Consider the following 22,212-nt stretch of genomic DNA (forward strand, 5'->3'; position numbering starts at 1 on the left):
CACAGTAATATAAGAGCGTTTAGATGTAAACTAATACTCCCTCTGTCAGAGAATATAAGAACGTTTTTGACACTATGCTAGTGTTAAAAACATAGTGTTAAAAACGTTCTTATATTTTGGAACGGAGGGAGTAGTATAAGACTAGCCACAATTAGTAACATGTTACTACTCTATGTTACTACCTCTACAATGGAGTAATATATGTGTGGTAACATGCAACACTTCATTTATTAGGCTATAGACTCATCTTGCCTTGATATGTGTGATGTTACTCATACTAGTAGTAACTAGTTATGTTATCACATGCCTCTCTTTCTTCATTTATTACTTGCCACATCATTTATTTTATTTAGATATATGTCATGTTACTATTTATGTTACTTTCACTGTGGGTAGTCTAAAAAAAGCGTTTAGATGTACTAGTACTCCCTTCATTTTTATTTAGTTCGCATATTAGCTTTGGTCAAAGTCAAGTTTTACAAACTTTGACCAAGTTTATAAACAAAAATATTAAGATATACAATAACAAATCAACAACATTAGATTTATTATTGAATGTACTTTACGAAGTTTAACTTCAGTCAACTCTAATATGAAGAGTAAATAAAAACGAAGGGAGTACATGCGATTCGTGATCCTGTGCCATACAACCAGTGGTGAACCTTCCAGTGTTAGTAGTATCTTTTTCCCCAACGCCCCGCTTCCTCTTCTTTGTCGCTTCCTGAGCTGGCATTTGGCATCCGCACTCGCACAGTACTCCCAGTCTTCTTCTCCCTGTCACACTCCACCTGACCACCTCCCTAGGAGAATTCCAAGGTCTCGTCTCCGCGGTTCCCAAGATCGCATTCCTGATTTTGCAATCGCGTGCATGTTCTTCGTCCAGATCCGCTATTCACTCGTTGGAACCATTATTTGCGGGAGGTGTTGCTGAATTGCCGCTTCTTTGATTTGATGCAGGTTTGTTGGTCCTAGTTGGAGTTGAATTTGCATCGAGGGTTGACTTGACTGGTGGTATACCCGGCGCCGGAGATGGGCAAGGGCGGCGGCTGCGTCCCCAGCAAGAAGCGCCAGCCGCCGGCCACCACCGTCGCCGCCGCGCCCTCGTCGTCGTCAGCCACCGCGGTCCCGCGGGACGCGCCCGAGGAGGCCCTGGGCGCACCCACCGGGGAGTCGAGGCAGACGCTGCGGCTGTACATCGTGTTCTACTCGATGTACGGGCACGTGGAGGAGCTGGCGCGTCACGCGGCAGCGGGAGCGGGTGCGGTGGAGGGGGTGGAGGTCGTCCTGCGGCGGGTGCCGGAGACTCTCTCGCCGGAGGTGCTGGAGAAGATGCAGGCGCCATCCAAGGACCCCGCCGTCCCGGTCATCTCAGCGCCGGCCGACCTGGAGGAAGCCGACGGGGTGCTGTTCGGGTTCCCGACCAGGTACGGCGCCATGGCCGCGCAGATGAAGGCATTCTTTGACTCCACAGGCTCCCTCTGGGAGAAGCAGAGGCTCGCAGGGAAGCCCGCCGGATTCTTCGTCAGCACCGGCACCCAGGGCGGCGGCCAGGAGACCACTGCGTAAGCATCTTACCACCTCTTCTACAGGGATGAATTAATCTGTCAATTATTTCATATTTATGGTGGTGCTCGTTATTATGCACTGAAAAATGGTATTGATATGATTCTTTGAAGTGGACAATATCGGAACAGTTCCCTCTCCCGGACCCCTGTCTATTTGAATTATATAGCGGACAAGAGAAATGTCACATGTATATTTCTAGCCTTCTAGGTGTTGCACTGAACCTTGAGGATGGATAAACATATTCTTTAGGATCAGTGCCTTGTGAGCAACTTTTTATTTTTCTGGTGTTTTCACGACTTCATTGGTTGCGAATCCGGAGACATTAGCATGCGCTGTCTCCGCAATAAGTCAGGCAGGTCATGAATAAGGCGGGCATGGATGTTTTTTATGTGTGTGTGTCGGTTTAATATTGTATCTACTTTAAATCATTCCAGTGCCTGAATTTTCAGCATGATGCACCCAGTATATAATTTGCCTTTGCACTCATGTTCAACACTAACTAGGCAAGGAATCAGACTGAATGGGGTGGTCGTAGTAGGGGTGTTTCAAATGAACCATGACGCGTTGAGAAATTTCACGTAAATCGCCCTTAAGGGTATCACAAGCAAGTTAATTTCACAAACCGACATAATGCATATGATGGTGATGTTAAAGATCGTTCGGTAGCTACAATATATGGAAATGAGATGCTTTACTGAGAGCTATTCAAGTTGCTCATGCACTATTTTCTTCATTACTAATGATCATGGCTCTGTACCGTGTGACTATTAATAACAGAGATAGCATGACCGTGGATCATTACTTCTAGGCTTGTACCGGATCAGAGAATCTGTTGTACCACCGCTCAACCTGGCTTGTATGGTTCAGTCCTCAGCACGAGCTGTCAAATCTGCAATCGGCTGGCTGTGAGGAGCATGGATTATACTCCCTCCGTCCCAAAATGAGTGTCTCAACAAGACACTTATTTTGGGACGGAGGGAGTATATAGTATTCATAAACTCCTGCGATAATTGCGGACGTTTGGAATTCAAATTTCAACTCACTAATTTAGCTGCACTGCTCCTCTACCCAATCTGTCTTGAGTGTGACATGCTACAGCAAAAATCAAATAGCATTTACTGTCTTCCCTTTTCACTTAAAAGTTCAAACTGACTGCACTATTTCTGACCAATGCGTGTCTAGCATGAGAGGTGATGGCAACAATCAAATAGCATTCACTCTTTTCTTTTGTCTTTTGCAAATAAAGAATACATTGGTTTTATCTTTCTTGATTCCAAAATAAACATTGCCTTATCATATCATTTTGGTATGTTTTTGCTCTCACGATAGGCAAAAGTTCAATGTGTCAATTATGCCCATACTTGCCAATAGATTTTTATAACAGCTAGTTACTCGCTATGAATTGCTTCTGTACTCTTCTCATGCTTTCTGATTATGTTGATTTTCAGTCTGTGCCTTTGCTTTGCTGGCCTGTCACTGACCGGCCATATATGATCTGGTTGTTCACTGCAGTTGGACGGCAATCACCCAGCTGGTGCACCACGGGATGCTGTTTGTTCCCATCGGCTACACCTTTGGCTCGGGCATGTTTAACATGGACGACATCAGAGGGGGCAGCCCCTATGGAGCTGGAGTTTTTGCTGGTGACGGTAGCAGGCAGCCCAGCGAGGCGGAACTTGCCCTCGCCGAGCACCAGGGCAAGTACATGGCCGCCTTCGTCAAGAAGCTCGGCCAGGCCTGATTCAACCCGTAAGCAGCCAGTCAGCGACCATCCATTATACTGTTGATCAGCCATTGTTTCCTCTTCAGCATCGCCTGTTCCTATTGTCCCTACATGTGCACAGCTTTTGCTCTTAGATTGATTGTTGGAATAGTCATATAATTACGCCGAGGTTTCTTTGTACATTTGTTGACATAAATGATGTGTGTTGTCCATTTGTAAAATAAGGAGTTTTTCTGGATTGCTGTGAGCAATGAACTGTTTGATGTATAGATTCATGCATTTCAATCAGATGCTACATCGAATAACATCATCTGCCAAAAGATTTGCTGTGCAAAGCGTCATGATACTTTGTTTTCTGAACTTAAGTTTCCGTGTTGCTTTGTTTTTTGTATGAAGAGCGTTTTATTTATTTATTTTGCTTGGTCACTTTTTCCATTGAATACTTACATCCCTGAAAGGTGAAAGAATCCCAAATTCATGCAGAAATAGAACCTTCTTTATGAAATAGCATTACTCATTTTTTTTTACTGTTATAGAGGGGATATTTTATACCCCTCCGTCCCAAAATAAGTGTCTTGAGCTTAGTACAAATTCATACTAGAGCTAGTAAGTTGAGACACTTATTTTGGGACGGAGCGAGTACAAGTTTTAGATCATCTGGGATCGCCATCCCCTGTTCCATTAAACGCAATAGGTCTCAGACAACGCAGACCACACCGCTCCTCCAAATTCTTACAAGGTCAGAATGACCCCAACTCCAGGGAAGTTCAGTTTTAACTCAGGCGCAAGAGCCTCACTACATTGCTCGCACGCAGGCAAGCTAAAATGATTACAGCGTTTGCAAGTTTTGGCCCGACCACTGGATGGAGGGAAGATCCATGGCTGAGATCGCCCCGCTCATCTTTGTGCTTGTCCCTGGGTGTCGCCGCACGTCCAGTACCGTCCAGGAGGGCCTCCACCTGGGTTCCTGGGTCCAGGCCAGGATATCCAGGGAGCGTTAGGTCCCGCTGCCATGGTTCTAGGGATGCAAGCGGCATCCCGCATAAGCCCGCCAAAACTGGAATTTAGTTCAAAATGAACTAAAGCTGAACCGGAAAGATTATAACTAAGTTGATTTACTTTGACTACCAAGCGGGGCGGATCGGGCGCCGCCTTGCATCCCTACATGGTTCAATGCATTGACCTCTGGCGGCGTCTGCGCCACATCAGCCTCTGGATGCGCCCGATACCTTATGTTGGCGTTGGACCAGTTCGATCACATACTCATCTAGTTCATGCTATTAGGCGCTCTTCTTTGGCGCTTGCGAAGACCCACACCGGAAGTTGACCTGGAAGCTATGGGCACCGCTGCGCATTCTTTCTCTACCTGGCTATGCAGGACCGTTGTTGGTCGGTAGACTGCCTTGCTCGCCACGGCCTCCCTCACGAGACTACCTGCGCCATATGTTATCAAGAACCCGAGACCGTGCAACACCTGCTAGCGGGCTGCTCTTTCTCTAGAAATTTGGCACGAGATTCTAGGATGGACGGGGTCAACGACTGACTTACCGTATGGCGGCACGGCCTTCCAGTCTTGGTGGGTGCATCCTCCGATCACACACGTACGTCTACTCGCAAGGGATTGACCCCCCTCATCATCCTTACCGCATGATGGCTATGAAAACACCGCAACGGCTGCATCTTCGACAAGGATCAACCATCGGTCTCTCATATCTCCGCTACCATCAAAGATGAGGCGCCCCTATGGGCTAATGCTGGAGCCACCGGGAACATCATCTCCGAGAGTTAGCTTGTGTTATAGTAGGGTTTGAGCAACCCCCTATTTGTTTGCTCGTCCACTCGCTACCATGCTATATATGTGCACATGGCTAAGTGAGCTGATGTAATCTCGTGTCGTCACTCCCCTTCTATCAATGAAAAGATACACAACCTCATGTAGGATAGAGACCCTATGTGGCCCAATCTTCACGAACTAGAGGTGGATTTGAGAAGGAACACGAGGGACAAATGTGGGAAATCATAAGGGAAACGATATTGGACAATATCCACACCAAGTACTCATAGCAATACATGGGATGCATCAAGATCAAGTAACAACAAGGGAAATAAAGACACAAGGGTAGTTCAGTCAAATCTCTAGGAGAGATGGGTCATGAATTCCATGGAGGAATCTCCCCCTAAGGGGTCTTGGCAACCATGATTGTTTCTTCTCCTAAGAGGCCTTGTCAACAAACATAGACGGTTCTTCTCGTAGGAGGAATCCCACAAGGAGTGATACATGAGCTAAGCTCTATTTGGTTTCTATTGGCTAACCCTAGTAATAAGGAGGGGGGGCTATATATAGTTCGAGGCACGAAGGGGTAAGTGAGGAGGGGATACAAGGCCCAAAAGCCAATCCACGTGCAGGCATTCCGGACGGTCCGAGCATTAGCCGGATGATCCGGGTTGCAACCTGGACGGTTCGGCTACGGGCGAAACCTTCTGTTGGTGTATCCGGACGTCCGGCTAGCTGCCCGGATTGTCCGGCCATTGCCCGGATGATCCGGCTTGGTGCCTGGACGTTCGGTTTCAGGCCAGCAGCTACTCCGTCTTCTCCTTCTTCCGTCTCTGCTTCCACGCATTCCTCGCGGATGGTGTATGTGTACTCTTGTGCTTGCACTCCCCCTCGCCGTCCGTGAAGCTCCACTCAAACCTATATATGCACGATGGAGGGTCAAGTAGTATACCATCCTCAAAGGGGACAAGAAGACATGTGTAAGGAGGAGATTCACCTTTATATGTTTGAAGTAGATGTTGCACCTGACTCTTGGAAATGGAGCTCTTGACATGGTGATATGCTCTGCATCACAACCTTTGCGTATTCACGGAAAAATGAAATTGATTACAGAGGGGGAGGAGGAGGTTGTTAGCCTCTCAGCACATGTCGTTTTTTTACGTAGATACTCTAGGGAAGCATAGCCACCATGCCCTCAATTTTCAGCTGTGGCAAATCATGTAGGTACCTTCAGCATCTTCTTGCATACCTCATCCTGTATCCAGAGCCAAGGGTGCCCTGAGCTTGCCCACCAAATGTTGTACAAATCTATCCACCATCACACATTCCTGCCCTTTGAAATCACCTCCCAAGCATTTATATTTCTCACCACCAGGCGCTAGACATGTTTAACCAAGCCACTCGATAAAACACCAGATCATTCCTAAATAACCACAAACATCACACGATTGCAAAGACACAACATTCAGTAGTTCAAACCTTTTGTTACTCAACCGTTTCGAAGCCGGAGACATAAAATCACGAATATCTGTTGGAAATATGCCCTAGAGGCAATAATAAAAGCATTATTATTATATTTCCTTGTTCATGATAATTGTCTTTATTCATGCTATAATTGTGTTATCCGGAAATCGTAATACATGTGTGAATAACAGACACCAACATGTCCCTAGTGAGCCTCTAGTTGACTAGCTCGTTGATCAATAGATAGTCATGATTTCCTGACTATGGACACTGGATGTCATTGATAACGAGATCACATCATTAGGAGAATGATGTGATGGACAAGACCCAATCCTAAACATAGCACAAGATCGTATAGTTCGTTTGCTAGAGTTTTCCAATGTCAAAGTATCTTTTCCTTAGACCATGAGATCGTGTAACTCCCGGATACCGTAGGAGTGCTTTGGGTATGCCAAACGTCACAACGTAACTGGGTGACTATAAAGGTAGACTACGGGTATCTCCGAAAGTGTCTGTTGGGTGACATGGATCAAGACTGGGATTTGTCACTCCGTATGACGGAGAGGTATCACTGGGCCCACTCGGTAATGCATCATCATAATGAGCTCAGAGTGACCAAGTGTCTGGTCACGGGATCATGCATTACGGTACGAGTAAAGTGACTTGCCGGTAACGAGATTGAACGAGGTATTGGGATACCGACGATCGAATCTCGGGCAAGTAACATATCGATAGACAAAGGGAATAGCGTACGGGATTGATTAAATCCTCGACATCGTGGTTCATCCGATGAGATCATCGTGGAGCATGTGGGAGCCAACATGGGTATCCAGATCCCGCTGTTGGTTATTGACCGGAGAGTCGTCTCGGTCATGTCTGCTTGTCTCCCGAACCCGTAGGGTCTACACACTTAAGGTTCGGTGACGCTAGGGTTATGAAGATATGTATATGCAGAAACCCGAATGTTGTTCGGAGTCCCGGATGAGATCCCGGACGTCACGAGGAGTTCCGGAATGGTCCGGAGGTAAAGAATTATATATAGGAAGTGCTATTTCGGGCATCGGGACAAGTTTCGGGGTTATCGGTATTGTACCGGGACCACCGGAAGGGTCCCGGGGGTCCACCGGGTGGGGCCACCTGTCCCGGGGGGCCACATGGGCTGTAGGGGGTGCGCCTTGGCCTAGATGGGCCAAGGGCACCAGCCCCTATAGGCCCATGCGCCTAGGGTTTCCACCATGGAAGAGTCCATGTGGTGGAAGGCACCCCTAGGTGCCTTGGGGGGGAGGGAAACCTCCCCTTGGCCGCCGCCCCCCTAGTAGATCTCATCTACTAGGGCCGGCGCCCCCCCTGGCACCCCTATATATAGTGGGGGGGAGAGGAGGGATTTCACACCAGCCCCTGGCGCCTCCATCTCCCCCCGTTACGTCTCTCCCTCGTAGTCTCGGCGAAGCCCTGCTGCTGTGACGCCCTGCATCCACCACCACGCCGTCGTGCTGCTGGATCTTCATCAACCTCTCCTTCCCCCTTGCTGGATCAAGAAGGAGGAGACGTCTCCCGTCCCGTACGTGTGTTGAACGCGGAGGTGCCGTCCGTTCGACGCTGGTCATCGGTGATTTGGATCACGTCGAGTACGACTACATCATCACCGTTCTTTTGAACGCTTCCGTGCGCGATCTACAAAGGTATGTAGATGCATCTAATCACTCGTTGCTAGATGAACTCCTAGATGATCTTGGTGAAACGAGTAGGAAATTTTTTGTTTTCTGCAACGTTCCCCAACAGTGGCATCATGAGCTAGGTCTATGCGTAGTTCTTCTTGCGCGAGTAGAACACAATTTGTTGTGGGCGTAGATTTGTCAACTTTCTTGCCGTTACTAGTCCTTTCTTGCTTCAGCGGTATTGTGGGATGAAGCGGCCCGGACCAACCTTACACGTACGCTTACGTGAGACCGGTTCCACCGACTAACATGCACTAGTTGCATAAGGTGGCTGGCGGGTGTCTGTCTCTCCTACTTTAGTTGGAGCGGAATCGATGAACAGGGTCCTTATGAAGGGTAAATAGAAGTTGACAAATCACGTTGTGGCTTTAACGTAGGTAAGAAAACGTTCTTGCTAGAACCCTAATTCAGCCACGTAAAACTTGCAACAACAATTAGAGGACGTCTAACTTGTTTTTGCAGCAAGTGGTTTGTGATATGATATGGCCAAAGTTGTGATGAATGATGAATGATCTATATGTGATGTATGAGATGTTCATGCTATTGTAATAGGATTCACGACTTGCATGTCGATGAGTATGACAACCGGCAGGAGCCATAGGAGTTGTCTTTATTCTTTTTATGACCTGCGTGTCATCGAGAAACGCCATGTAAATTACTTTACTTTATTGCTAAACGCGTTAGCCATAGTAGTAGAAGTAATAGTTGGCGAGCAACTTCATGGAGACACGATGATGGAGATCATGATGATGGAGATCATGGTGTCAAGCCGGTGACAAGATGATCATGGAGCCCCAAGATGGAGATCAAAGGAGCTATGTGATATTGGCCATATCATGTCACGTTTATTATTTGATTGCATGTGATGTTTATCATGTTTTGCATCTTGTTTACTTAGAACGACGGTAGTAAATAAGATGATCCCTCACAATAAATTCAAGAAGTGTTCCCCCTAACTGTGCACCGTTGCGACAGTTCGCTGTTTCAAAACACCACGTGATGATCGGGTGTTTTATTCAGACGTTCACATACAACGGGTGTAAGACAGATTTACACATGCAAACACTTAGGTTAACTTGACGAGCCTAGCATGTACAGACATGGCCTCGGAACACAGAAGACCGAAAGGTCGAGCATGAGTCGTATAGAAGATACGATCAACATGAAGATGTTCACCGACGTTGACTAGTCCGTCTCACGTGATGATCGGACACGGTCTAGTTAAACTCGGATCATGTAATACTTAGATGACTGGAGGGATGTCTAATCTAAGTGGGAGTTCATTAATAATTTGATTAGTTGAACTTAATTATCATGAACTTAGTCTAAATATTTTACAATATGTCTTGTAGATTAAATGGCCAACGTAGTCCTCAACTTCAACGCGTTCCTAGAGAAAACCAAGCTGAAAGACGATGGCAGCAACTATACGGACTGGGTCCGGAACCTGAGGATCATCCTCATAGCTGCCAAGAAAGATTATGTCCTACAAGCACCGCTTGGTGACGCACCCGTTCTCCCTGCAGAACAAGATGTTATGAACGCTTGGCAGGCACGTTCCGATGACTACTCCCTCGTTCAGTGCGGCATGCTTTACAGCCTAGAGCCGGGGCTCCAAAAGCGTTTTGAGAGACATGGAGCATATGAGATGTTCGAAGAGCTGAAAATGGTTTTCCAAGCTCATGCCCGGGTCGAGAGATATGAAGTCTCCGACAAATTCTTCAGCTGTAAGATGGAGGAAAACAGTTCTGTCAGTGAGCACATACTCACTATGTCTGGGTTGCATAACCGCTTGACTCAGCTGGGAGTTAATCTCCCGGATGATGCGGTCATTGACAGAATCCTCCAGTCGCTTCCACCAAGCTACAAGAGCTTTGTGATGAACTTCAATATGCAGGGGATGGAAAAGACCATTCCTGAAGTATTTGCTATGCTGAAATCAGCAGAGGTAGAAGTCAGGAAGGAACATCAAGTGTTGATGGTCAATAAAACCACTAAGTTCAAGAAAGGCAAGGGTAAAAAGAACTTCAAGAAGGACGGCAAGGAGGTTGCCGCGCCCGGCAAGCAAGCTGCCGGGAAGAAGCCAAAGAATGGACCCAAGCCCGAGACTGAGTGCTTTTATTGCAAGGGAAGCGGTCACTGGAAGCGGAACTGCCCTAAGTACTTAGCGGATAAGAAGGCCGGCAAAACAAAAGGTATATGTGATATACATGTAATTGATGTGTACCTTACTAGTGCCCGTAGTAGCTCCTGGGTATTTGATACCGGTGCAGTTGCTCACATTTGTAACTCAAAGCAGGGGCTGCGGAATAAGCGGAAACTGGCAAAGGACGAGGTGACGATGCGCGTCGGGAATGGTTCCAAGGTCAATGTGATCGCCGTCGGCACGCTACCTCTGCATCTCCCTTCGGGATTAGTTTTAAACCTTAATAATTGTTATTTAGTGCCAGCTTTGAGCATGAACATTGTATCGGGATCTCGTTTAATTCGAGATGGCTACTCTTTTAAATCTGAGAATAATGGTTGTTCCATTTTTATGAGAGATATGTTTTATGGTCATGCTCCTATGGTGAATGGTTTATTCTTTATGAATCTCGAACGTGATGCTACACATGTTCATAATGTGAGTACCAAAAGAAGTAAGGTTGATAATGATAGTCCCACATACCTGTGGCACTGCCGCCTTGGTCACATAGGTGTCAAACGCATGAAGAAGCTCCATGCTGATGGACTTTTAGAGTCTCTTGATTATGAATCATTTGACACATGCGAACCATGCCTTATGGGTAAAATGACCAAGACTCCGTTCTCAGGAACAATGGAGCGAGCAACCGACTTATTGGAAATCATACATACTGATGTGTGCGGTCCAATGAGTGTTGAGGCTCGCGGTGGCTATCGTTATGTTCTCACCCTCACTGATGATTTAAGTAGGTATGGGTATATCTACTTAATGAAACACAAGTCTGAAACCTTTGAAAAGTTCAAGGAATTTCAGAGTGAGGTTGAAAATCAACGTGACAGGAAAATCAAGTTTCTACGATCAGATCGTGGAGGAGAATACTTGAGTCACGAGTTTGGCACACACTTAAGAAAATGTGGAATAGTTTCACAACTCACGCCGCCTGGAACACCTCAGCGTAATGGTGTGTCCGAACGTCGTAATCGCACTCTATTAGATATGGTGCGATCTATGATGTCTCTTACCGATTTACCGCTATCCTTTTGGGGCTATGCTTTAGAGACTGCCGCATTCACTTTAAATAGGGCTCCGTCGAAATCCGTTGAGACGACACCGTATGAATTATGGTTTGGGAAGAAACCTAAGCTGTCGTTTCTAAAAGTTTGGGGATGCGATGCTTATGTCAAGAAACTTCAACCTGAAAAGCTCGAACCCAAGTCGGAAAAATGCGTCTTCATAGGATACCCAAAAGAAACTATTGGGTACACCTTCTACCTCAGATCCGAAGGCAAGATCTTTGTTGCCAAGAATGGGTCCTTTCTGGAGAAAGAGTTTCTCTCGAAAGAAGTAAGTGGGAGGAAAGTAGAGCTTGATGAAGTATTACCTCTTGAACCGGAAAATGGCGCAACTCAAGAAAATGTTCCTGAGGTGCCTGCACCGACTAGAGAGGAAGTTAATGACAATGATCAAGATACTTCTGATCAAGCCCCTACTGAAATTCGAAGGTCCACAAGGACACGTTCCGCACCAGAGTGGTACGGCAACCCTGTCTTGGAAATCATGCTGTTAGACAACGGTGAACCTTCGAACTATGAAGAAGCGATGGCGGGCCCGGATTCCGACAAATGGCTAGAAGCCATGAAATCCGAGATAGGATCCATGTATGAAAACAAAGTATGGACTTTGACTGACTTGCCCGTTGAGCGGCGAGCCATAGAAAATAAATGGATCTTTAAGAGGAAGACAGACGCGGATGGTAATGTGACCATCTATAAAGCTCGGCTTGTCGCTAAGGGTTATCGACAAGTTCAAGGGGTTGACTACGATGAGACTTTCTCACCGGTAGCGAAGCTGAAGTCCGTCCGAATCATGTTAGCAATTGCCGCATTCTATGATTACGAAATATGGCAAATGGACGTCAAAACGGCATTCCTTAATGGTTTCCTTAAGGAAGAATTGTATATGATGCAGCCGGAAGGTTTTGTCGATCCTAAGAATGCTGACAAAGTGTGCAAGCTCCAACGCTCGATTTATGGGCTGGTGCAAGCATCTCGGAGTTGGAACATTCGCTTTGATGAGATGATCAAAGCGTTTGGGTTTACACAGACTTATGGAGAAGCCTGCGTTTACAAGAAAGTGAGTGGGAGCTCTGTAGCATTTCTCATATTATATGTAGATGACATACTTTTGATGGGAAATGATATAGAACTCTTGGACAGCATCAAGGCCTACTTGAATAAAAGTTTTTCAATGAAGGACCTTGGAGAAGCTGCTTATATATTAGGCATCAAAATCTATAGAGATAGATCGAGACGCCTCATAGGTCTTTCACAAAGCACATACCTTGATAAGATATTGAAGAAGTTCAATATGGATCAATCCAAGAAGGGGTTCTTGCCTGTGTTACAAGGTATGAAATTGAGCTCAGCTCAATGTCCGACCACGGCAGAAGATATAGAAGAGATGAGCGTCATCCCCTATGCCTCAGCCATAGGTTCTATTATGTATGCCATGCTGTGTACCAGACCTGATGTTAACCTTGCCGTCAGTTTGGTAGGAAGGTACCAAAGTAATCCCGGCAAGGAACACTGGACAGCGGTCAAGAATATCCTGAAGTACCTGAAAAGGACTAAGGAAATGTTTCTCGTTTATGGAGGTGACGAAGAGCTCGTCGTAAAGGGTTACGTCGACGCTAGCTTCGACACAGATCTGGATGACTCTAAGTCACAAACCGGATACGTGTATATTTTGAATGGTGGGGCAGTAAGCTGGTGCAGTTGCAAGCAAAGCGTCGTGGCGGGATCTACATGTGAAGCGGAGTACATGGCAGCCTCGGAGGCAGCACATGAAGCAATATGGGTGAAGGAGTTCATCACCGACCTAGGAGTCATACCCAATGCGTCGGGGCCGATCAAGCTCTTCTGTGACAACACTGGAGCTATTGCACTTGCCAAGGAGCCCAGGTTTCACAAGAAGACAAGGCACATCAAGCGTCGCTTCAACTCCATTCGTGAAAATGTTCAAGATGGAGACATAGAGATTTGTAAAGTACATACGGACCTGAATATAGCAGATCCGTTGACTAAACCTCTCCCTAGAGCAAAACATGATCAACACCAGAATTCCATGGGTGTTCGATTCATCACAATGTAACTAGATTATTGACTCTAGTGCAAGTGGGAGACTGTTGGAAATATGCCCTAGAGGCAATAATAAAAGCATTATTATTATATTTCCTTGTTCATGATAATTGTCTTTATTCATGCTATAATTGTGTTATCCGGAAATCGTAATACATGTGTGAATAACAGACACCAACATGTCCCTAGTGAGCCTCTAGTTGACTAGCTCGTTGATCAACAGATAGTCATGGTTTCCTGACTATGGACACTGGATGTCATTGATAACGAGATCACATCATTGGGAGAATGATGTGATGGACAAGACCCAATCCTAAACATAGCACAAGATCGTATAGTTCGTTTGCTAGAGTTTTCCAATGTCAAAGTATCTTTTCCTTAGACCATGAGATCGTGTAACTCCCGGATACCGTAGGAGTGCTTTGGGTATGCCAAACGTCACAACGTAACTGGGTGACTATAAAGGTAGACTACGGGTATCTCCGAAAGTGTCTGTTGGGTGACATGGATCAAGACTGGGATTTGTCACTCCGTATGACGGAGAGGTATCACTGGGCCCACTCGGTAATGCATCATCATAATGAGCTCAGAGTGACCAAGTGTCTGGTCACGGGATCATGCATTACGGTACGAGTAAAGTGACTTGCCGGTAACGAGATTGAACGAGGTATTGGGATACCGACGATCGAATCTCGGGCAAGTAACATATCGATAGACAAAGGGAATAGCGTACGGGATTGATTGAATCCTCGACATCGTGGTTCATCCGATGAGATCATCGTGGAGCATGTGGGAGCCAACATGGGTATCCAGATCCCGCTGTTGGTTATTGACCGGAGAGTCGTCTCGGTCATGTCTGCTTGTCTCCCGAACCCGTAGGGTCTACACACTTAAGGTTCGGTGACGCTAGGGTTATGAAGATATGTATATGCAGAAACCCGAATGTTGTTCGGAGTCCCGGATGAGATCCCGGACGTCACGAGGAGTTCCGGAATGGTCCGGAGGTAAAGAATTATATATAGGAAGTGCTATTTCGGGCATCGGGACAAGTTTCGGGGTTATCGGTATTGTACCGGGACCACCGGAAGGGTCCCGGGGGTCCACCGGGTGGGGCCACCTGTCCCGGGGGGCCACATGGGCTGTAGGGGGTGCGCCTTGGCCTAGATGGGCCAAGGGCACCAGCCCCTATAGGCCCATGCGCCTAGGGTTTCCACCATGGAAGAGTCCATGTGGTGGAAGGCACCCCTAGGTGCCTTGGGGGGGAGGGAAACCTCCCCTTGGCCGCCGCCCCCCTAGTAGATCTCATCTACTAGGGCCGGCGCCCCCCTGGCACCCCTATATATAGTGGGGGGGAGAGGAGGGATTTCACACCAGCCCCTGGCGCCTCCATCTCCCCCCGTTACGTCTCTCCCTCGTAGTCTCGGCGAAGCCCTGCTGCTGTGACGCCCTGCATCCACCACCACGCCGTCGTGCTGCTGGATCTTCATCAACCTCTCCTTCCCCCTTGCTGGATCAAGAAGGAGGAGACGTCTCCCGTCCCGTACGTGTGTTGAACGCGGAGGTGCCGTCCGTTCGGCGCTGGTCATCGGTGATTTGGATCACGTCGAGTACGACTATATCATCACCGTTCTTTTGAACGCTTCCGTGCGCGATCTACAAAGGTATGTAGATGCATCTAATCACTCGTTGCTAGATGAACTCCTAGATGATCTTGGTGAAACGAGTAGGAAAATTTTTGTTTTCTGCAACGTTCCCCAACAATATCAACCCCAAAATTTTATTGAACCTCACCCCATAGTTGATGAGCTAGTATACATTCAAAAATCAAATAAAATATTGATTCAATTTCTTTGCAGTGTTTAGATTCTAGTGGTTTGGGCATTCCCCTTTTCTAAGTTATCCCTACTCATGACCTTGTTCTGTCACAACAGCCACAAGAAAAATTGCACCCAAGGTGGAATTTTCAAAGACCACACAACAGGTAGGAAAATAGGTTTAATGCCTCTAAAATTAATTATAGCATATAGAGAGTTGGATGAGTAGATGCCATTGGGTTCATATTGCCAAATAAGAGCATCTTCCTCCTCATCCAGCACCACAGATTGCACTATGGCTTCTAACTCAAACCGTTGCTCCATCAATTCATCAGTAAAGGTCCTCCTAAAAGTCATTTAATCTAACTACCATCCCAAACATCAGCTACTACCTTACCCTACCCATTAACTAGGAAATACAAATCCTAAAATTGGGTTGCAAGAGGAGAATTACCAATCAGATGTCTTCCTGTAATCTCACCAGCTTCCCATGACGCAGGGTATTATCACCTCAGAGAGCCTGAACCTGGGTAAAATCCAGTGTCTTTGGTATCATCGCTCCTAGACGCCTAGCTTAGGATCCCCTACCTCGAGATCTGCCGTATTAGGTTCCATCAATCTATGCATCACTCACCTACACAAGTCTGTCTAAGCACGAGGGTCGACTCTGATACCAACTGTAACACTCCGACCAAACCCATCGGTTCACCCATTGGTTCCTGGTAGTTGCGTCTGGGATCTAGACTGGCCCCATAGACCAGCACTGGTGTTTTATACGCACTTTGTCCTCAATTATGTGCACCAGGGATCAACTTACTGGTCGGTCACTCATCCTCAAATGTCTCCAGGCCAAGCACACTTATCTTTGAGGTTCCTTCCAGATGGGCTCCCGGAAAAGAAAGTGCATCTTATTGATATGAGTAGTCTATTATTCCTATTAAGACGGGATGTCACGCCTCTTAAGCTAATTTGATTCATGTCTTTAGACATACTATTCATAGTCTTTATCATGGATGATGTAATGTTGGACCGTATCGGTCTCTGGATGTAATAATTAGACTTATGTTCACGTGAGCCCGTTTATCTTATATTCTACCGTTTGAGTCCCGCAATGATATCTTATATCAGGAGTAGTACCCAAGATATGTGTTACTGCGTGTATGATATGGAAGCACATATCGAGGGTAGCTCGTGGATGTGCATCTATTCCAGGTTTGGTTGAAAATGCTAGACATGGAATAGTTCTACATCAGGAGCCTGGCATATATGTGTCCTTAATGGTTGTTGTTGGGGAACTCGCGGAGGAGGCGTCTTTTGGTTGTTGAATCTAGAGTTGTACTGCTCCTGATTTCCCCTCCTTGGTTTTGTTTTGGCTAGAACCGGCTACTCCTCTGCAGGTTTAAAGTCTAGATGGGGTTCTTTCTCTTTTTCTTCTTTAGTCTCCGATAAATCTCCTTGCTTTTATTCTGATATTTGGTTGTCGGATCTGGCTTATCCCACATTTTCCTCTACGAGAATCTTTTGCTCATACTCCTTTCCTCTTGGCCTATGAGAGACTCAAGTGGGGTTTTGGAATTGGTGCATGACTTCATCGGTCGATTCTTGGTACTGGATCCGTCTCTTACTAGTGATGCTTTTAAGTTCATCTTTTACACTGGTAGGAGGCTAGTCTGCATTGTCGGCCTTGTACTCAAGTCGTGGTTATCCCGGCCAACCTCTGTTTCCAGAGCCCCGCCTTGCGGTTCTCAGGCGAGACAACTTTGATGTAGGCTTGTCGATGCTACTTGGTTTTCCATTTGGAGGTCATATACCGTTCAAGTGGTCTTTATTTGTCGGCGGCGTATGTGCTTCGACTTCTCATGTGGCGTCGGTGTGTGCTTCCTCCTTTGTTCACTCAGAGGTTCTCAGGGCAGTGTTCGCGCCACCGCTCTGGTGGCAGCTAGGACGGCGGGTCCATTCGACCCTGGCCAGCAGCGGTTTAAGACCGGACATATCTCCCTATTTGGCGGCCACATGGTGTATTCTGGAGTTGCTTATTACATACTCCTTCCATTTCACAATATAGTGCACCGACACTTTTTGAGATTAAACTTTGACCATAAATTAAATAAATAATACATAAATCATTTTACTGAAAAATTATACCTTTGAAAACTTCTTTTGAATACGAATTCAAAGATATTTGTCATGCTCCTGCCGCAGACAGCCATGTTGGCTAAATTTATGGTCAAAGTTAAATCTTGAAAAACGTGGGCACACTACATTATGGAATGAAAGGAGTATTTGGTTTTGTTAGATGTGTATAGTCCCCTTTTCGGTATATTCCCATTGTATAAGGGGTTTTCTGCACTTTGACACACATGTATATGTAATGGCCTTTGGCCCCTAGGAAATACTAGTTGCTCATTATCCAACATGGTATCAGTGAAGGAAATATGCCCTAGAGGCAATAATAAAGTTATTATTTATTTCCTTATATCATGATAAATGTTTATTATTCATGCTAGAATTGTATTAACCGGAAACATAATACATGTGTGAATACATAGACAAACATAGTGTCACTAGTATGCCTCTACTTGACTAGCTCGTTAATCAAAGATGGTTATGTTTCCTAACCATGAACAAAGAGTTGTTATTTGATTAACGAGGTCACATCATTAGTAGAATGATCTGATTGACATGACCCATTCCATTAGCTTAGCACCCGATCGTTTAGTATGTTGCTATTGCTTTCTTCATGACTTATACATGTTCCTATGACTATGAGATTATGCAACTCCCGTTTACCGGAGGAACACTTTGGGTACTACCAAACGTCACAACGTAACTGGGTGATTATAAAGGAGTACTACAGGTGTCTCCAATGGTCGATGTTGGGTTGGCGTATTTCGAGATTAGGATTTGTCACTCCGATTGTCGGAGAGGTATCTCTGGGCCCTCTCGGTAATACACATCACATAAGCCTTGCAAGCATTACAACTAATATGTTAGTTGTGAGATGATGTATTACGGAACGAGTAAAGAGACTTGCCGGTAACGAGATTGAACTAGGTATTGGATACCGACGATCGAATCTCGGGCAAGTAACATACCGATGACAAAGGGAACAACGTATGTCGTTATGCGGTCTGACCGATAAAGATCTTCGTAGAATATGTAGGAGCCAATATGGGCATCCAGGTCCCGCTATTGGTTATTGACCGGAAACATGTCTTGGTCATGTCTACATTGTTCTCGAACCCGTAGGGTCCGCACGCTTAAGGTTTCGATGACAGTTATATTATGAGTTTATGAGTTTTGATGTACCGAAGGAGTTCGGAGTCCCGGATGAGATCGGGGACATGACGAGGAGTCTCGAAATGGTCGAGACGTAAAGATCGATATATTGGACGACTATATTCGGAGTTCGGAAAGGTTCCGAGTCATTCGGGTATTTATCGGAGTACCGGAGAGTTACGGGAATTCGCCGGGGAGAAGTATTGGGCCTTATTGGGCCCTGCGGGAAAGAGAGAGGGGCTGCCTAGAGCAGGCCGTGCGCCCCCCCAAGGCCTAGTCCGAATTGGACTAGGGGGAGGGGCCGCACCCCCTCCTTCCTTCCCTTCTCTCTTTCCCTTCCTAGTCTCCTACTCCTACTACATGGAAGGATTCCTAGTTGGACTAGGAAAGGGGGAATCCTACTCCCAGTGGGAGTAGGACTCCCCTATGGCGCGCCTCCTCCCTAGGCCGGCCTCCTCCTCCCTCCCTCCTTTATATACGGGGGCAGGGGGGCACCCTAGACACACAAGTTGACACAAGTTGATCCACGTGATCAATTCCTTAGCCGTGTGCGGTGCCCCCTGCCACCATATTCCTCGATAATACTGTAGCGGAGTTTAGGCGAAGCCCTGCTGCTGTAGTTCATCAAGATCGTCACCACGCCGTCGTGCTGACGAAACTCTTCCCCGACACTTTGCTGGATCGGAGTCCGGGGATCGTCATCGAGCTGAACGTGTGCTCGAACTCGGAGGTGCCGTAGTTTCGGTGCTTGATCGGTTGGATCGTGAAGACGTACGACTACCTCCTCTACGTCGTGTCATCGCTTCCGCAGTCGGTCTGCGTTGGGTACGTAGACAACACTCTCCTCTCGTTGCTATGCATCACATGATCCTGTGTGCGCGTAGGAAAATTTTTGAAATTACTACGAAACCCAACAATCAGATGTTAGGTTCCCCTCACTCCCACAGGCTGCAACTCCGTGCTAGCTCTTCTCCCGCTCCATCCACTGCCAGATTCGGCTCTCCTCACCGCGGATCCGTCCGTCCCAGCTCTCCTCGCCGCGGATCCGGGCGCCCCGGTCCTCCTCGCTGGCTCCGTTGCCCCGCCCCTTGCCTCTTCTCTGCTCCGCTTGGCGGCTTCGCCCGGGGCGCCTGTTGCTGCTCCCGCTACGGAAGCAGCTGCTTCCCTACGCGCAGAGCGCGAGCGGCTGCTGGCTGATTCGAGTTGTTGGTCCGTCTTCCCTCGCCTGCCCGCGGACGGGCCACGCATCTCGGACCCGCTATACTCTGCCTCGCGAGGTTTGCGTCGCTCCCGACCCGCCGCTCGTTGACTTCCCTCTCGTGAGCGGTTCGGGCCTCCCCAGTCCAGATTCCGTTCGGGCCTCCTAAGTTCAAAAAAACCAGAGGAGAAAACAAAGTTCCCTCATGTCTTCTTCGGGCTATGTTGCTGTTCCTCGGTGCTCAGTGATCTTTGATGGCACCAACTATGCTGAGTTTGTGGGATTCATGCGCATCCATATGCGTGGTCTTCTTCTCCGGGGTGTTCTTTCTTGCGAGGTTCCCTGCCCGCCATGCCCTGTTGCGCCTGTGGCCCCAATCCCACCGGTGCCGCCGGTACTTGCTCCTGAGGCTTCCCAGGCTGATCGGGATGCCGCCAAGACCCTTGATGATGCTGTAGTTGATGCCTATGATCAGCAGGTATCTGCTTACTCCGATGCTCTTTCAGTGTACCGGGATGATCTATCTGCTTACACTCAGTGGTGCAATGACGATGCTCGTGCTGCTGTTGTTCTTACTATCAGTGTCCTCCCTCAGTTTGCTTCGGAGTTCATGGGACTTGGCACAGTTGCAGCGATGTGGTCTTATCTTTGTCAGCGCTATCAGCCCTCTGGTGATGCTCTCTATCTCTCTGTGGTACGTCAGGAGCACGCCCTCCAGCAAGGTGATTCCTCTGTGGATGAGTTCTATTCATAGTGCTCTGCCATCTGGCGTCAGCTTGACTCTCTTCGGACAGTTGTTTGTGGCACCTGTCGTTGCTGTCAGACTACTCGGTCTGATCTGGAGTTTCAGCGGGTTCATGAGTTCTTATCTCGTCTCCGCTCTGAGTTTGAGCCCAGACGTGCTCACTTGCTTGCTCGTGGTCGTGTTCCAATCTCGGAAGTGCTTGCTGAGCTTCGTGCTGAGGAGACCCGCCTTCGCTCTGCTGGTTTGCTGGTGGTCCCTTCTGTGTTGGCTGCTCGGGCTCCTGTGTTGTCTGCTTGGCTCACCGCTCCACCGCTCCTCCCCACACCTTCATGGGGGTGAGTCGCCCTGCTTATACTGAGAGGGGCCGATCGCGCCGCCGTGACACCTTCTGTGGCTACTGCTCTCGGCCCGGTCACCCAGAGTCTGATTGCCGTGAGAAGAAGTAAGACCAGCGACGCTCCTCTTCCAGTGGGACTCCTGGATCTTCCTCGACTCCGTCACTCACTGACCAGGACATTGTGAGGCTCAAACGCGTCCTGGCTTCCTCTGGCTCTTCGTCGACTGGTTCAGTTGCTGCTGCGCATGCAGCCACTTCTCCACCACCGCAGGCATCTACACAGTCAGGTACATCTTTATGGGTTTTGGATTCTGGAGCCTCCTTCCACATGTCTTCTGATTCTTCTGTGTTGTCTTCTCTCAGACCTCTTGATTCGCCTGTTAATGTTCTTACCGCCGATGGCACACCTCTTCCTGTTGCTAGTCGTGGCATTCTTTCCACTCCCTCCTTTTCTGTTCCTAGTGTCTCGCATGTTCCTTGTCTTACCATGAATCTGTTTTCCGCTGCTCAACTTACTGATTCTGGTTGTCGTGTCATCCTTGATACCGACTCTTGCTTCATTCAGGATCAACGCACCAAGGCTTTGGTTGGTGCTGGCCCCCGGTGCCATGAGTCAGAGGGCCTTTGGGAGGTTGACTGGCTTCGTGTTCCTTCCGCTGCCACCACTCTTGCCAGCTCCCATGCTCTTGCTGCCTCTTCGTCTGCGTCCTTCCAGCAGTGGCATCATCGCCTTGGTCACATCTGTGGCTCTCGCTTGTCTTCCTTAGTTCGTCAGGGCCTCTTGGGGTCTGTATCTGGAGATGTTTCTTTACATTGTAATGGTTGCAGACTTGGCAAACAGACTCAGTTGCCTTATCCTACCAGTGAGTCGGTCTCTCAACGTCCTTTTGACTTAGTTCATTCTGATGTTTGGGGTCCTGCCCCCTTTGATTCGAAAGGTGATCAACGCTATTATATCCTGTTTATTGATGATTTCTCTCGCTACACCTGGCTCTACTTCATGAAATCTCGTAGCGAGGTTCTCTCTATATACAAACGTTTTGCTGCCATGGTTCACAACCTATTTTCCACGCCCATTCGTACTTTTCGTGCTGACTCCGCTGGTGAGTTTATCTCTCAGCTGTTGCGTGGTTTTCTTGCGGAACAGGGTACTCTTGCCCAGTTCTCATGTCCTGGTGCTCATGCTTAGAACGGCGTTGCCGAACGTAAGCATCGTCATCTACTTGAAACGGCTCATGCGCTGATGATTTCCGCTTCCCTTCCGCCTCACTT

At 47.5% G+C, this 22,212-nt stretch overlaps 1 protein-coding gene across 2 annotated transcripts; it reads left to right on the forward strand.

The window, feature by feature from the left end:
• Window positions 1-644: 644 nt before the first annotated feature.
• On the forward strand, window positions 645-3,649 carry LOC123119003 (probable NAD(P)H dehydrogenase (quinone) FQR1-like 1). Of its 2 annotated transcripts, none has more exons than XM_044538645.1 (3): window positions 645-816; window positions 958-1,562; window positions 3,079-3,649. In XM_044538645.1, exons 2-3 carry the CDS (start codon window positions 1,030-1,032, stop codon window positions 3,305-3,307), a joined length of 762 nt encoding a protein of 253 aa, XP_044394580.1. In that variant the 5' UTR covers window positions 645-816; window positions 958-1,029; the 3' UTR covers window positions 3,308-3,649. The 2 variants fall into 2 exon arrangements, with proteins under 2 accessions (XP_044394580.1, XP_044394573.1); XM_044538638.1 differs by having other exon boundaries at window positions 732-866.
• Window positions 3,650-22,212: the final 18,563 nt, after the last annotated feature.

The sequence above is a fragment of the Triticum aestivum genome, chromosome 1B (assembly GCF_018294505.1).
Source record: "Triticum aestivum cultivar Chinese Spring chromosome 1B, IWGSC CS RefSeq v2.1, whole genome shotgun sequence".
NCBI lineage: Eukaryota > Viridiplantae > Streptophyta > Magnoliopsida > Poales > Poaceae > Triticum > Triticum aestivum.